The following is a 16,782-nucleotide window of genomic DNA, read 5'->3' as shown; positions in this document are numbered from 1 at the left end:
CATGGATGGATGACTGTGGTTCTGAAGGTCTTGTCTAGATCATGGATGGATGACTGTGGTTCTGAAGGTCTTGTTTAGATCATGGATGGATGACTATGGTTCTGAAGGTCTACTGTAGGTGTGTACATCCTTTTGTTACCTCCCAGGAACAAAAGTTTCCTGATCCAAATAATCATGGTCTTCAATAAATAAAAAAAATGGAGGACCAGCAATGTATGTTCAAGTGCGGTTACACAAAAAGAGAGAACATCTATTTAGTGTGTTTTGCTCTTGGATCTACGGTGAGCCATTCAAGTTTTCTGCGATTCATGCTGCTGCACTTAGCAATATCATGTCATTCAGTCTCAGTTTAAAACAGGCAAGACATTGATAAGCAAAACATAAAAAGACTCTACCAGAAAAGTATGGATTAATTCCCAAGAGCATCACAGCAATTAGACAAACATGGAAGGCAGTCACTAGGCAGTTCATTAACATTCTGCCAGTCAAACACTCATTCTCAGCATGCTCTCAGTCTCCAGTAATAATACTGTTATTCCTTTGTTAAGACAACGGAGGGGTTTTGGATCCCACTTCTGACACCAAAACTATGCTAGCTAGCTTTGTTGAGCAATAAACAAGCGTGTGTTCATTCAGCCGTCTTTATTCCTAACCGAACTTCCTGTGTCCCCTGATGGCAGCATAACCATCTCATTACAGAAGACCAGGAAGTTTGACAGTTTCAAAAAAATCTAAGATCTGAAATCACAGGAATCTTGAAATGGAAACAAGGTAGTGTCATCTGGTAGTAGTGTCATCTGTAGAGAACAGTTTATTCCTCACCAATTCAGGCACATTCTAAGACAACTCGTTTGACCATTAGGATTACTAGGGGTCTTTAGCAAGCACTTTAGAAGTCCAAACTGAACCCCGGCCCATTACTTAGGCCCTTGTTGATGCCCCCACTAGAAGATTTAAATGGATTGGATCAGTATTTAAACAAACACCTTGGATTAAGGGCTAATGATCCATTTGGAATGAGGCCACCAGGCTCAGCTCTACCACTGTCCTGTTGACTAGTTCACAGCTTCATGTCTTATGATAATATCATATCAACATACCAAACAATATCATCACAGCTAGCACAGAACGTTCCCTAAAGGTTCTCTTTTGGTTGTTTGAAATAACTTTCCCACAATGTTCTGGGAACCAATATCTGTTAGCTGGGATCACATAATATGATATCATGTACTGCATAATCCAATTTCATCCACAGGTTGGTGGCACCTTAATTGGGGCGGACGGGCTTGTGGTAATGGCAAGAGCGGAATCAGTATGTAAATACATGGTTTGATGCCATTCCATTTGCTCCGTTCCAGCCATTATTATGAGCCGTCCTCCCCTCAGCCTCCACTGATTTCATCGTCATACCATTGTAGACCAGTTGACTATTCACATCACAGTTAAAGGATAATTTTCCTATTTCTGAATTAGATCTATGTTTCTGGTGTAAATGGCATGTTCTAGAAGGGTCCAGTCACTGTTTTGTGTGATTTGTCTTGTTTTTCATACGTTTCTCCCAGCCATGATACACTTCCTCATTGCTCGTTGTGCAGTTTTTGGGCACATAAAAGACATGAACAAAAGCTCCAAAAACACCCAAATATGTCCTTTTAGAAATTGACTTTCAGTATAGTGATGTAGGTCTTTAGATGTTGTACACGTTAAATTGTGTCATTCCGAAATGTATCCGCAACATTATAATCCATTTTGGTCGACTTGCACTGTTTCCCCCCTGCAGCTGTGCAGGTTGAGCGTGTCCCTATAGTACATGGACACAGCCCACGCAGCACAGCTGCTAGAAGAAACGGCTCCAGTCGCACAAAATGGAAGCTAACGTTGTGGATAAAGTCTGGAATGACACCATTTAATGTGTACAACATCTAAACACCTACATCACTATACTGAAAGTGTGTCTGTTTCTAAAACGACATATTTGGGTGTGTTTTATTCATGTCTTTTGCGTTGCCCGATTACTGCACAACGAGCAAGGAAGTGTATCACGGCTGGGGTAAGTTTCTCAAAAACAAGCCAAATAGAGATTTACTTCAGAAATATGAAAATGTGCCTTTTAACTAGTCCAGGACATCATACAGGACCTCGTCTATCAGCACGTCGTTGTCGCCCACAGGTATGTCCTGACACAGCTGCTCCCTGAAGGCCAGAGCGATGGTGTACGGCTTCCCCTTGGGGTGCTTCATACAGCGTTCCAGGTATGTGTCGTAGAAGCCCTTTCCTCGGCCCAGCCGGTTCCCATTCCTGTCAAATCCCAGGCCTGGCATCAAGATCAGGTCAAGACCTCCTGCATGGGAGGAAGACATGAAAATACATGAATGAGGAGGCTTACTAGAATACCTTCTGAACTATTTATTAGATTTTTCAGAGAGCTGATGCCATCTCCCTTATGTGAGCACAATGTATACTTGTTATCTGGGTCAGGGGTTTTACAGCAGTGGTGATATAGGTCTATATTTAGCCATCTCTATGCATGTTTAAAACAGTATGTCTGATCTTCAAACTGAATTACAATACATCTTGTTAAACAGTTGCCTTTCCCCTGTATGGTGATCAAAGTACAACACTATGAAAGGATTGGTTGGTTCAAGAACATGAAAGGAGTTCCTCAAAGCTATAAAACAACACTGTTCATCCTATTTAAAACAGAAAACACTCCACCCCACAAAATAAATGTGGCTAAAAATGCTATTGTTGCTTCGTAGCAGTGAACTGCAGGCCTGCTTCAATAAATGCCAGAACTAAAACATGCATTGCCAGTTCTACAGTCTCCAGCATGATCAATTCTTTATAATTCCATCAGACCCAACAAGCTACAGATTCTCTGTGAGGCAAAAGATGGATGGTGTTCGCTGCAAGACTTCACAAGCCCTTGGATGAATATTTCACAACATCCTGGTGTAACCATAGCATCAAGTGCTCGCTGACAACCCAAAGAAATAACAGATGAGATGTTTCACAGAATCTTTCTTAGAACATCTGATATCAGGGCCCGTATGTATCAATCGTCTCAGGGTAGAAGTGCTGATCTAGAATCAGTTTTGGCTTTAAGATCAAAATGATTAAGATTACATGGACAGGGTGGACCTGATCCTAGATCAGCACTTTATGAATGCAGCAGCAGGTTTCTGGTGATGATGTGAACCTCTCACTTCATTCTGCTCGGTGTAGCCTGAGACTCTAATATCAAAAGCTCTTCCTGTTGTCACGCAACCATGACATTCAGTAATCATTTATGCAGATTAAGCAGGGACATTCTGCATACACGTTCCTCACAACAGCAGCAGGTTGTAGATGCTATACTGCTGCGGTCTCTTCTCCGGCCCTCCAGACTGCATGGCAACATTCATCTATTATTGATGCATGTAGCCTACTGTTGTTCACATGACTCATCTGGCATCACATCTACTTTAAATGGCAGTAAGGATGTAATGCTAACAATCGAACCCTGATAGTTAGACACGCACGCTCACACCCACACACACCCTCCCAATGTGTAAATAACACAGAGCCCAATCATAGGTCTCTGTTTTAATCTACTCCAGTCTTTTCTATTCCTAGCCAATAACAAAGATCTCGAATGAATGTTAAATCACTCACTTTCTGAAGGACATCTACTCCTGCTATGCCAAAATGCCATTGCTCTCTCTCTCCTCCCCCCTATTTCTATATGCTGTGTTCTCTCTCTCTGCTGTGTTCTCTCTCTCTCTCTCCCACCATCTATCTGCCGTGTTCTCTCTCTCTCTCCCCCATCTATCTGCCGTGTTCTCTCTCTCTCTCTCTCCCACCATCTATCTGCCGTGTTCTCTCTCTCTCCCCCCCATCTATCTGCCGTGTTCTCTCTCTCTCTCTCTCTCCCCCATCTATCTGCCGTGTTCTCTCTCTCCCCCATCTATCTGCCGTGTTCTCTCTCTCTCTCTCCCCCATCTATCTGCCGTGTTCTCTCTCTCCCCCATCTATCTGCCGTGTTCTCTCTCTCTCTCCCCCATCTATCTGCCGTGTTCTCTCTCTCTCTCCCCCCATCTATCTGCCGTGTTCTCTCTCTCCCCCATCTATCTGCCGTGTTCTCTCTCTCCCATCTATCTGCCGTGTTCTCTCTCTCCCCCATCTATCTGCCGTGTTCTCTCTCCCCCCCATCTATCTGCCGTGTTCTCTCTCTCCCCCATCTATCTGCCGTGTTCTCCCTCTAGCTCTCTGCCGTGTTCTCTCCCTCTCTCCAGCTCTCTGCCGTGTTCTCTCCCTCTCTCCAGCTCTCTGCTGTGTTCTCTCTCCCTCTCCAGCTCTCTGCCGTGTTCTCTCTCTCCCTCTCCAGCTCTCTGCCGTGTTCTCTCTCTCTCTCTCTCCAGCTCTCTGCTGTGTTCTCTCTCTCCCTCTCCAGCTCTCTGCCGTGTTCTCTCTCTCCCTCTCCAGCTCTCTGCTGTGTTCTCTCTCCCTCTCCAGCTCTCTGCCGTGTTCTCTCCCTCTCCAGCTCTCTGCCGTGTTCTCTCTCTCCCTCTCCAGCTCTCTGCCGTGTTCTCTCCCTCTCCAGCTCTCTGCCGTGTTCTCTCTCTCTCCCCCATCTATCTGCCGTGTTCTCTCTCTCTCTCCCACCATCTATCTGCCGTGTTCTCTCTCTCTCCCCCATCTATCTGCCGTGTTCTCTCTCTCTCTCCCCCATCTATCTGCCGTGTTCTCTCTCTCTCTCTCCCCCATCTGCCGTGTTCTCTCTCTCTCTCTCCCCCATCTATCTGCCGTGTTCTCTCTCTCTCTCTCCCCCCATCTATCTGCCGTGTTCTCTCTCTCTCTCTCTCCCCCATCTATCTGCCGTGTTCTCTCTCTCCCCCATCTATCTGCCGTGTTCTCTCTCTCCCCATCTATCTACCGTGTTCTCTCTCTCCCCCATCTATCTGCCGTGTTCTCTCTCTCCCCCATCTATCTGCCGTGTTCTCTCTCTCTAGCTCTCTGCCGTGTTCTCTCTCTCTCTCTCCAGCTCTCTGCCGTGTTCTCTCTCTCCCTCTCCAGCTCTCTGCCGTGTTCTCTCCCTCTCTTCAGCTCTCTGCCGTGTTCTCTCTCTCTCTCTCCAGCTCTCTGCCGTGTTCTCTCTCTCCCTCTCCAGCTCTCTGCCGTGTTCTCTCCCTCTCTTCAGCTCTCTGCCGTGTTCTCTCTCTCCCTCTCCAGCTCTCTGCCGTGTTCTCCCTCTCCCTCTCTCCAGCTCTCTGCCGTGTTCTCCCTCTCCCTCTCCAGCTCTCTGCCGTGTTCTCCCTCTCCCTCTCCAGCTCTCTGCCGTGTTCTCTCCCTCTCCAGCTCTCTGCCGTGTTCTCTCCAGCTCTCTGCCGTGTTCTCTCCCTCTCTCCAGCTCTCTGCCGTGTTCTCTCTCTCTCGCTCTCCAGCTCTCTGCCGTGTTCTCTCTCTCTCTCTCCAGCTCTCTGCCGTGTTCTCTCTCTCTCTCCAGCTCTCTGCCGTGTTCTCTCTCTCTCTCCAGCTCTCTGCCGTGTTCTCTCTCCCTCTCTCCAGCTCTCTGCCGTGTTCTCTCCAGCTCTCTGCCGTGTTCTCTCCCTCTCTCCAGCTCTCTGCCGTGTTCTCTCTCTCGAAGTATCTGAACAAGAGGAAAATGCTTTGAAGCCAAGTTTCAGATGCTCAGCAGGACGGCAATCCTTGCAGGTAGCAATTTGTGTTGTGTTGTCCACACACACACACACACACACACACCTTTGCTTTCTATGCACCCCAGGACAAAGAGATGTTCTTTATGAGGATGGAACTGCTGTTATGAAAAAAGGGGGAAATAATATGGTCTAAACCCTTCTGTCAGCTACTGGGAATATTCAAGGTACTTGGAATAAAGTGCCCTTCTGGTTGCTATGTGAAAACCATGACGATAATCAAAGCTAATCTGATGGCACGGCAAGACAGACCCCCCCCCCCATCTCTTCTCATGTATTTACATTTGCTTTGCATTATGGTCTATCGGTAGTTTCCTTGACAACAGCCATGATAGGTTCATGAGAGGTATTCAAGGCTGCAGGACTGAGTCAGAGTGGAGAGAAATTCAAACCAGCTGTTCACTGTCAGAGGGAGCCCTAAACTGAAGACGTGATTGGTTGGTAAACAGAGACTATAGAAAGTCTACACCCCCTTCAACTTTTTTCACATTTTCTTGCGTTTTTAAGTGGGACTGAAATAGATTTAACTGTATTCTTTTTATGTCAAGTTGAATAGAAAATTATATATTTTTTTACAAATTAATAAAAATTAAACAACAAATAGTAACTGCAAAAGTATTCACCCTCTTTGTTTAGGCAAACCTAAATTAGTTCAGAAGTATTTGGCTTAACAAATCACATAAGGACTCCCTCTGTGTGAAATAAGGGTTGACATGATTTTTTAATGACTATCCTTTCCTCTGTCCCCCATACATACAGTGAGGGAAAAAGGTATTTGATCCCCTGCTGATTTTGTACGTTTGCCCACTGACAAAGAAATGATCAGTCTATAATTTTAACAGTAGGTTTATTTGAACTGTGTGACACAGAATAACAACAAAAAAATCCAGAAAAACGCATGTAAAAAATGTTATAAATTGATTTGCATTTTAATGAGGGAAATAAGTATTTGACCCCTCTGCAAAACATGACTTAGTACTTGGTGGCAAAACCCTTGTTGGCAATCACAGAGGTCAGACGTTTCTTGTAGTTGGCCACCAGGTTTGCACATATCTCAGGAGGGATTTTTGTCCCACTCCTCTTTGCAGATCTTCTCCAAGTCTTTAAGGTTTCGAGGCTGACGTTTGGCAACTCGAACCTTCGGCTCCCTCTACAGATTTTCTATGGGATTAAGATCTGGACACTGGCAAGGCCACTCCAGGACCTTAATGTGCTTCTTCTTGAGCCACTCCTTTGTTGCCTTGGCCGTGTGTTTTGGGTCATTGTCATGCTGGAATACCCATCCACGACCCATTTTCAATGCCCTGGCTGAGGGAAGGAGGTTCTCACCCAAGATTTGACAGTACATGGCCCCGTCCATCGTCCCTTTGATGCGGTGAAGTTGTCCTGTCCCCTTAGCAAAAAAACACCCCCAAAGTATAATATTTCCACCTCCATGTTTGATGGTGGGGATGGTGTTCTTGGGGTCATAGGCAGCATTCCTCCACCTCCAAACACGGGGGTTATGAGTTGATGCCAAAGAGCTCCATTTTGGTCTCATCTGACCACAACACTTTCACCAGTTGTCCTCTGAATCATTCAGATGTTCATTGGCAAACTTCAGACGGGCATGTATATGTGCTTTCTTGAGCAGGGGGACCTTGCGGGCGCTGCAGGATTTCAGTCCTTCACGGCGTAGTGTGTTACCAAATGTTTTCTTGGTGACTATGGTCCCAGCTGCCTTGAGATCATTGACAAGATCCTCCCGTGTAGTTCTGGGCTGATTCCTCACTGTTCTCATGATCATTGCAACTCCACGAGGTGAGATCTTGCGTGGAGCCCCAGGCCGAGGGAAATTGACAGTTCTTTTGTGTTTCTTCCATTTGCGAATAATCGCACCAACTGTTGTCACCTTCTCACCAAGCTGCTTGGCGATGGTCTTGTAGCCCATTCCGGCCTTGTGTAGGTCTACAATCTTGTCCCTGACATCCTTGGAGAGCTCTTTGGTCTTGGCCATGGTGGAGAGTTTGGAATCTGATTGATTGATTGCTTCTGTGGACAGGTGTCTTTTATACAGGTAACAAACTCAGATTAGGAGCACTCTCTTTAAGAGTGTGCTCCTCATCTCAGCTCGTTTCCTGAATAAAAGACACCTGGGAGCCAGAACTCTTTCTGATTGAGAGGGGGTCAAATACTTATTTCCCACATTAAAATTCAAATCAATTTATAACATTTTTGATATGTGTTTTTCTGGATTTCTTTGTTGTTATTCTGTCTCTCACTGTTCAAATAAACCTACCATTAAAATTATAGACTGATAATTTCTTTGTCAGTGGACAAACGTACAAAATCAGCAGGGGATCAAATACTTTTCCCCCCTCACTGTATAACATATGTAAGGTCCCTCAGTCAAATATTCAATTTCTAGCACAGATTCAACTACAAAGACCAGGGAGCTTTTTCGAAAGCCTCATAACGGAGGGCAGTGATTGGTAGATGGGTAACAATAACAAATTAAACATTGAATATATCTTTAAGCATGGTCAAGGTAATAATGATGCAGTGGATGATGTATTAAACCACCCAGACACATCAACGATGAAGTCATCCTTCTGAACTGAGCTGCAGGACAGGAAGGAAACTGCTCAGTGATGTCACCATGAGGCCATCGGTGATTTTAAAACAGCTAGAGTTCAATGGCTGTGATGGGAGAAAACTGAGGATGGATCAACAACATTGTAGTGACTCCACAATAATGACCTAAACGACAGAGTGAAAAGAAGAATACAAATCAAATCACATTTATTTGTCACATACACATGGCTGCCTTTCAAAGGTCTTCGAAAGCCAAGTCAACAAACAGATTACTGACCCTTTCGAATCCCACCGCACCTTCTCCGCTATGCAATCTGGTTTCAGAGCTGGTCATGGGTGCACCTCAGCCATGCTCAAGGTCCTAAACGATATCGTAACCGCCATCGATAAGAAACAATACTGTGCAGCCGTATTCATTGACCTGGTCAAGGCTTTCGACTCTGTCAATCACCACATCCTCATCGGCAGACTCAATAGCCTTGATTTCTCAAATGATTGCCTCGCCTGGTTCACCAACTACTTCTCTGATAGAGTTCAATGTGTCAAATCGGACGGCCTGTTGTCCGGGCCTCTGGCAGTCTCTATGGGGGTGCCACAGGGTTCAATTCTTGGGCCAACTCTCTTCTCTGTATACATCAATGATGTCTCTCTTGCTGCTGGTGAGTCTCTGATCCACCTCTACGCAGACGACTCCATTCTGTATACTTCTGGCCCTTATTTGGACACTGTGTTAACAACCCTCCAGACGAGCTTCAATGCCATACAACTCTCCTTCTGTGGCCTCCAACTGCTCTTAAATACAAGTAAAACTAAATGCATGCTCTTCAACTGATCGCTGCCTGCACCTGTCCGCCCGTCTAGCATCACTACTCTGGACGGTTCCGACTTAGAATATTTGGACAACTACAAATACCTAGGTGTCTAGTTAGACTGTAAACTCTCCTTCCAGACTCACATCAAACATCTTCAATCCAAAGTTAAATCTAGAATTGGCTTCCTATTTCGCAACAAAGCACCCTTCACTCATGCTGCCAAACATACCCTTGTAAAACTGACCATCCTACTGATCCTCGACTTCGGCAATGTCATTTACAAAATAGCCTCCAATACCCTACTCAACAAACTGGATGCAGTCTATCACAGTGCCATCCGTTTTGTCACCAAAGCCCCATATACTACCCACCACTGCGACCTGTACGCTCTCGTTGGCTGGCCCTCGCTTCATACTCGTCGCCAAACCCACTGGCTCCAGGTCATCTACAAGACCCTGCTAGGTAAAGTCCCCCCTTATCTCAGCTCACTGGTCACCATAGCGGCACCCACCTGTAGCACGCGCTCCAGCAGGTATATATCTCTGGTCACCCCCAAAGCCAATTCCTCCTTTGGCCGCCTCTCCTTCCAGTTCTCTGCTGCCAATGACTGGAACGAACTTCAAAAATCTCTGAAGCTGGAAACACTTATCTCCCTCACTAGCTTTAAGCACCAGCTGTCAGAGCAGCTCACAGATCACTGCACCTGTACATAGCCCATCTATAATTTAGCCCAAACAACTACCTCTTCCCCTACTGTATTTATTTATTTTGCTCCTTTGCACCCCATTATTTCTACTTTCTTCCACTGCAAATCTACCATTCCAGTCTTTTACTTGCTATATTGTATTTACTTTGCCACCATGGCTTTTTTTTTGCCTTTATCTCCCTTATCTCACATTGTATATAGACTTATTTTTCTACTGTATTATTGACTGTATGTTTGTTTTACTCCATGTGTAACTCTGTGTTGTTGTATGTGTCGAACTGCTTTGCTTGATCTTGGCCAGGTCGCAATTGTAAATGAGAACATGTTCTCAACTTGCCTACCTGGTTAAATAAAGGTGAACTAAAAAAAATAAAAAAATAAAAAATGGTTAACAGGTGTTAATGCAAGTGTAGCGAAATGCTTGTGCTTCTAGTTCCGACCATGCAGTAATACCTAACAAGTAATATAACCTAACAATTTCACAACTACCTCATACACACAAGTGTAAAGGAATGAATACGAATATGTACATATAAATATATAAATGAGTGATGGCCAAACGGCATAGGCAAGATGCAGTAGATGCTATAGAGTACAGTATATACATATAAGATGAGTCATGTAGGGTATGAGAACATTATATAAAGTGGCATTGTTTAAAGTGGCTAGTGATACATTTAATTACATCAAGATGGCAAGATGCAGTAGATGGTATAGCGTACAGTATATACATATGAGATGAGTAATGTAGGGTAAGTAAACATTATATATATATAAAGTGGCTAGTGATAAATTGATTACATCAATTTTTCCATTATTAAAGTGGCTGTTGTTGAGTCAGTGTGTTGGCAGCAGCCACTCAATGTTAGTGATGGCTGTTTAACAGTCTGATGGCCTTGAGATAGAAGCTGTTTTTCAGTCTCTCGGTCCCCGCTTTGATGCACCTGTACTGACCTCACCTTCTGGATGATAGCGGGGTGAACAGGCAGTGGCTCGGGTGGTTGTTGTCCTTGATGATCTTTTTGGCCTTCCTGTGACATCGGGTGGTGTAGGTATCCTGGAGGGCAGGTAGTTTGCACCCGGTGATGCGTTGTGCAGACCTCACTACCCTCTGGAGAGCCTTCCGGTTATGGGCGGAGCAGCTGCCGTACCAGGTGTTGATACAGCCCGACAGGATGCTCTCGATTGTGCATCTGTAAAAGTTTGTGAGTGTTTTGGTGACAAGCCAAATTTCTTCAGCCTCCAGAGGTTGAAGTGGCGCTGCTGTGCCTTCTTCACCACTCTGTCTGTGTGGGTGGACCATTTCAGTTTGTCCGTGATGTGTACGCCGAGGAACTTAAAACTCTCCGTCTCCAATACTGTCCCGACAATGTAGATTGGGGGCTGCTCCCCCTGCTGTTTCCTGAAGTCCACGATCATCTCCTTTGTTTTGTTGACATTGAGTGTGAGGTTATTTTCCTGACACCACACTCCGAGGGCCCTCACCTCCTCCCTGTAGGCCGTCTCGTCGTTGTTGGTAATCAAGGCCACCACTGTAGTGTCGGCTGCAAACTTGATGATTGAGTTGGATGCGTGCATGGCCACGCAGTCGTGGGTGAACAGGGAGTACAGGAGAGGGCTGAGAACATACCCTTGTGGGGACCCAGTGTTGAGGATCAGCGGGGTGGAGATGTTGTTACCTACCCTCACCACCTGGGGGCGGCCCGTCAGGAAGTCCAGGACCCAGTTGCACAGGGCAGGGTTGAGACCCAGGGTCTCTAGCTTAATGACGAGTTTGGAGGGTACTATGGTGTTAAATGCTGAGCTGTAATCGATGAACAGCATTCTTATATAGGTATTCCTCTTGTCCAGATGGGTTAGGGCAGTGTGCAGTGTGATGGCGATTGCGTCGTCTGTGGACCTATTGGGACGGTAAGCAAATTGGAGTGGGTCTAGGGTGTCAGGTAGGGTGGAGGTGATATGGTCCTTGACTAGTCTCTCAAAGCACTTCATGATGATGGATGTGAGTGCTACAGGGCAGTAGTCATTTAGCTCAGTTACCTTATCTTTCTTGGGAACAGGAACAATGGTGGCCCTCTTGAATTATGTGGGGACAGCAGACTGGGATAAGGATTGATTGAATATGTCTGTAAACACACCAGCCAGCTGCACTGAGGACGCGGCCCGGGATGCCGTCTGGGCCTACAGCCTTGCGAGGGTTAACACGTTTAAATGTTTTACTCACGTTGGCTACAGTGAAGGAGAGCCCGCAGGTTTTGGTAGCGGGCCGTGTCAGTGGCTCTGTATTGTCCTCAAAGCGAGCAAAAAAGTTGTTTAGTCTGTCTGGGAGCAAGACATCGTGATCCGCGACGGGGCTGATTTTTCTTTTGTAGTCGGTGATTGACTGTAGACCCTGCCACATACCTCTCGTGTCTGAGCCGTTGAATTGCGACTCCCCTTTGTTTCTGTACTGACGCTTAGCTTGTTTGATTGCCTTGCGGAGGGAATAGCTACACTGTTTGTATTCGGTCATGTTTCCGGTCACCTTGCCCTGATTAAAAGCAGTGGTTCAGAATACATGCATAAGTATGCAACAAGGCACTAAAGTAATACTGCAAAAAAAACAAGGCAAAGAAATGCAAAGCCTTATGCCAAATCCAACGCAACACATCACTGAGTAACTGCCTCCTTATTTTCAAGCATGGTGGTGGTTGCATCATGCATCATTTACACCAGACACTGGGAGAGGAATTCACCTTTCAACAGGACAATAACCTACAACACAAAGCCAAATCTACTGGAGTTGCTTACCAAGAACACAGTGAATGTTCCTTTGGCCAAGTTACAGTTTTGACTTAAAATCTGCTTGAAAATATATGGCAAGACTTGAAAATTGCTGTCTAGCCATGATCCCCAACACCTTGACAGATTCTGAAGAATTTTGAAAAGAATAATGGGCTAATATTGCACAATACAGGGTTGCAAAGCTCTTAGAGACTTACCCAAGAAGACTGACCACTGAAATCGCTGCCAAATGTGTTTCTGACATGTATTGACACAGAGGGGTGAATACTTATCTAATCAAGGTGTATTAGGGTTTTATTTTTCATTCATCTTTAAAAATGTTTGCATTTTTTCTTCCACTTTGACATGAGTATTTTGTGAAGATTGTTGACAAAAAATAAAAATTAAATACATTTTTATCCCACTTTGGAATGCAACAAAATGTGAAAAAAAAGTTAAAGGGAGTGTAGACTTTCTATAGTCACCAACGCCAAAAGAAGTGAACCCGGTTACTAGTGAACCCGGTTACTAGTGAACCCGGTTACAAGTGAACCCGGTTACAAGTGAACCCGGTTACAAGTGAACCCGGTTACAAGTGAACCCGGTTACTTGAGCTGGTGAGTGGAGTGCATGAGGCGAGTGAGAGCGATAATTAGAATTGACACAGGTTATTGCCAGACAGGAGTGAATTCATACATATGTAACCGGTGTGAAATTGCTAGCTAGTTATAGCGGGGTGCGCGCTAATAGCGTTTCAAATCGGTGACGTCACTCGCTCTGAGACCTTGAAGTAGTTGTTCCCCTTGCTCTGCAAGGGCTGCGGCTTTTGTGGAGCGATGGATAACGATGCTTTGAGGGTGGCTGTTGCCGATGTGTGCAGAGGGTCCCTGGTTCAAGCCCAGGTAGGGGCGAGGAGAGGGACGGAAGCAATACTGTTACACATACACAATGAAGGAGCGTGGTTATGACCAGTTTGGTTCCAGAAGTCATGATGACATTATTTGCACAGCTCAAATAGACTCAGAGAATGCACAACAAACACATTTCCTCCCCAGGCGTTGGTATTTCATATCTTATCTAATGATTAAAACTGTGACGGTCTGGATTAAAATAGTTGAGGTTGACAGAGGAAAAAATAAGTATTCACCATCCAAGAGATTACAATGCTAATAACCGTTATCAATATGATCTTTCTTATTATACAGCAGCAGCAGAGTTGATTGCAATAGAATTATGCAACGTCACCAATGATTCACAGTGCTTATTTGGTGCTCAGGGTAGATGTTACCAGATCTAGGATCAGTTTATCCTCCCCCTAACCAATGATTAACCTTTAGGGGGTAAATGACCTTGGATCAGTGTTGGGGCAATTCCATCCATCCCCTTGCATAGTATTTCGATTAAGTGTCACATGACAGGAGTGTGGCCAGACGTAAGATTGTTATTGCAGGAGACTACCATTTTGATAAGTCTCGATGATGGTACTATACCACCATCTTGTGGAGGAAACCAAAACAGGAACTTTTGTCTGACACTAATATGATGTCACATGTTGGAGACCATCCCAAATGGCACCCTTTCCCCTAAATAGTGCACTACTTCTGAACAGGGCCCATAGGGGAACAAAGATTAACTGTGTATAAGGGAAGAAAGATGAACATTGCAAGGCCATGCCAGGATGTAGGTAATTCAAACAAATAGGTCATAAGTGTGTTATGATACACACAGCTGGTAACATACAACAGGCAAACTAAAGTACAATGTGTTAACACACACTGTGAGGATCGTATCACCATGGGGCACCCTGTGTGTGTGTAAATGTTTTCCAACCTTACCAGGCCCACAAATTCCTGACAAGTCACCAGAATGTCCTGACAAGGTAGGAAAACAGTCAGGACTTTTTTCATGTCCTGAATTTGTTAACATTTTATTTTACGCTTAAGGGTTAGGTTTAAGAGTTAGGTTTAGGTTAGGCATTTGGGTTTGAGTTAGGTTAAAGGTTATGGGTTAGGGAAACTAGGATTTTGATTGGGAATATATTTTTACTCCCCAAAAAGTAAAAAATGAATCATGAAAACTAAGCTCTGTGTGTGTGTGTGTGTGGCCCTATGTGCGTACTGAAAGAAGGTACCATTACGCTTACCTGACTCGGTAGGATATAAAGGATATTTTGTTGTTGTGTAAAACCAATAAAGAGATCACAGAAAAATAGAATAGGTTCTCACACAAAGTGGACAGACTCCAATATCTTCTTCTTTGTGATTTCTTTATTTATTATTGCAGCAGCAGGGCAAAAAGCTTGTGTGTGTGTGTGTGTGTAGGTTAACACTAACCTGTCTCCAAGGCCTCCTCTCTGGTGTTGTCGTTGGCGGCAGGCTGTCTGATGTTCCAAGAAGTCAGAGGCAGTGACATCATATCCTCCATGCTGGTGAGCTTCACCATGTCCATGTGGTTACTGGTGCCCTGGGTCAAGTACTTGGGCATAAAGCAGGTCTTACCGTGCTTAAACAAGTCCTGAATTATCTCCTCGGTTCTCACCTCGTCATGCATGCTGAGGAACACAGCGATGCGCTCACAGCTAGCATACATGGGGTGCTTGAAGAGCTGGTTGAGAGGAGAGTATAAACGGGTCAGTGTAGGCATAGTTTTTCTATTTTCCTGTCATTTACGGAGCAAATTACATAAGAAAATTGCATGTAAATTAACCATTCAAAAGGTGCTGTTAGGTTTGATGAAAGTAATTAGGTATGAGGTGTGAGACTGGTAATTATATGATTACAGCATTAAGGTACTGCCAGTTTAACACTCTAGGAGACAGTACGGCCTATGAAAACCATGTGAGGTCACCAACTGGAGACATCTGACAAACGAATTGTTTGAGTTATTTGATTATTTTAAAAGCAATATCGTCTATCTGTTAGTAAAAGGCAAGTTACATATAATTGAAAGCATTCATGGCTAGGTGTCTTCTGCTTGCAGGTATTGACAATACTAAACACTAAAGTAGCTATAGAGAGCAATAGTAATGGAATGTTTTTGGAGGCACCAACTCCACCCTGGTTCACACTAAATCAGGCTTTGGTTCCGCAGGCTGTCTAGCCACGCACCCAGGTGCTGATGGGGAGGGCTCCAGGGGTCCTCGGGAGTGGGCTGGGGGTCCATGGCCAGGTTGGGTAAGACCCCCTAGGGGGGCCAACACCCCCCCACCTGGGATCCACCACAAGGGGGCGCCACTGGTCGTTTTAGGACATTTTTAACCACGGGCACCAGGGAACCATTGTACAAAGCCTGTGGGGAAATTAATGGAATTTTTGGGATAAACGCCAAAAATAAGGTATGTGGTAAACACAGGCTTAGGAGGTGTTATATGTCTGTTCTATGAGATCATCTCCATCAGCTAACATTACTTTGTGATTTTCAACAACAAAAAATCTGAAAAAGCACATAAAAGGCTTCATAATTCATAAAGGTCATGTTAACTGACTGATATCTCATAGAGCAAAACATACCAGATATCCTAATGCAACATTCAAATGAACTGGGAACTCGGAAATCTCAGACTTCTGTGAAAAAAAAGAAAAAAAACTCTGACTGGAATTATTTTTTGAAAGGTCAACTGGGAATTCCAAGTTCGAAACTCTGGCATCTTCCTAGAGCTCCGAATTTCCGAAATGAAGACCACCAACTTCGTGATTGACCTCGTTTTTTCCAAGTTCCCATTTGTCGTGAAAGCACCAAAAACCTCTCAGATCTTATTTTCGACATTTATCCCAGAACCCCATTTTTTCCGCATTCAATTTCCCATTGGAATGGCTGATTAATTTTTTTTTTATAATAATAAATGCACTAGCACATTGTAAATGTGATACCCAGTTTTTTGTTACATGATTGTTTATATCTCACTGCAGTTACCTTTTGCGAAATGACTCGAGACTGGCGAAGTTTCTCTTGATCGTCCAACGCAGCTACTCGTTTCTTTATTTCTCTCCTCATAGCTTGTTTGGCTGCACGCAAGGCGGCCATGCTGGCTAATGTAAAACTCGTGTTGCAATGTGTGTGAGTTCAGAGAAAGCAGCAAGTTAGGCTGGCCTTGAAATGAGCAAATTCTACATTTGGATTGGACTCAGCTAGCCACGTAATTGATTTGCCAATCAATCATTAAACGGACTGCAATAACATAATAATCACCTATATGGCTATCACGCTACCCCACCGCATTATTTGACAGCCC

General features: G+C 44.6%; 1 protein-coding gene across 2 annotated transcripts; it reads right to left on the bottom strand.

Annotated features, from left to right (window-relative positions):
• Positions 1 to 627: 627 nt before the first annotated feature.
• Positions 628 to 16,748, bottom strand: LOC106562590 (5-formyltetrahydrofolate cyclo-ligase). Of its 2 annotated transcripts, XM_045689468.1 has the most exons (4): positions 16,464 to 16,735; positions 15,659 to 15,839; positions 14,885 to 15,155; positions 628 to 2,341 (listed from the first exon to the last, which is right to left on the bottom strand). In XM_045689468.1, the coding sequence occupies exons 3-4, from the start codon at positions 15,138 to 15,140 to the stop codon at positions 2,115 to 2,117; spliced, it is 483 nt and encodes a 160-aa protein (XP_045545424.1). In that variant the 5' UTR covers positions 15,141 to 15,155; positions 15,659 to 15,839; positions 16,464 to 16,735; the 3' UTR covers positions 628 to 2,114. The 2 variants fall into 2 exon arrangements, with proteins under 2 accessions (XP_045545424.1, XP_045545423.1); XM_045689467.1 differs by lacking the exon at positions 15,659 to 15,839 and having other exon boundaries at positions 16,464 to 16,748.
• Between the last annotated feature and the right edge of the window lie 34 nt (positions 16,749 to 16,782).

The sequence above is a fragment of the Salmo salar genome, chromosome ssa11 (assembly GCF_905237065.1).
Source record: "Salmo salar chromosome ssa11, Ssal_v3.1, whole genome shotgun sequence".
In the NCBI taxonomy this organism is placed as follows: domain Eukaryota; kingdom Metazoa; phylum Chordata; class Actinopteri; order Salmoniformes; family Salmonidae; genus Salmo; species Salmo salar.
The sequence above is the reverse complement of the archived record's forward strand: the minus strand, read 5'-3'. Positions and strand labels throughout refer to the sequence as shown.

What these genes read in the sequence shown, in the direction of transcription:
- LOC106562590 (XM_045689467.1), bottom strand. Translation starts at nt 16,574, where the DNA reads ATGGCCGCCTTGCGTGCAGCCAAACAAGCTATGAGGAGAGAAATAAAG. An exon ending in CTCGAGTCATTTCGCAAAAG is followed by an intron (nt 15,156 to 16,463) that starts GTAACTGCAGTG and finishes CCTCTCAACCAG; the next exon opens with CTCTTCAAGCACCCCATGTA. An exon ending in AGAGGAGGCCTTGGAGACAG is followed by an intron (nt 2,342 to 14,884) that starts GTTAGTGTTAAC and finishes CCTCCCATGCAG; the next exon opens with GAGGTCTTGACCTGATCTTG.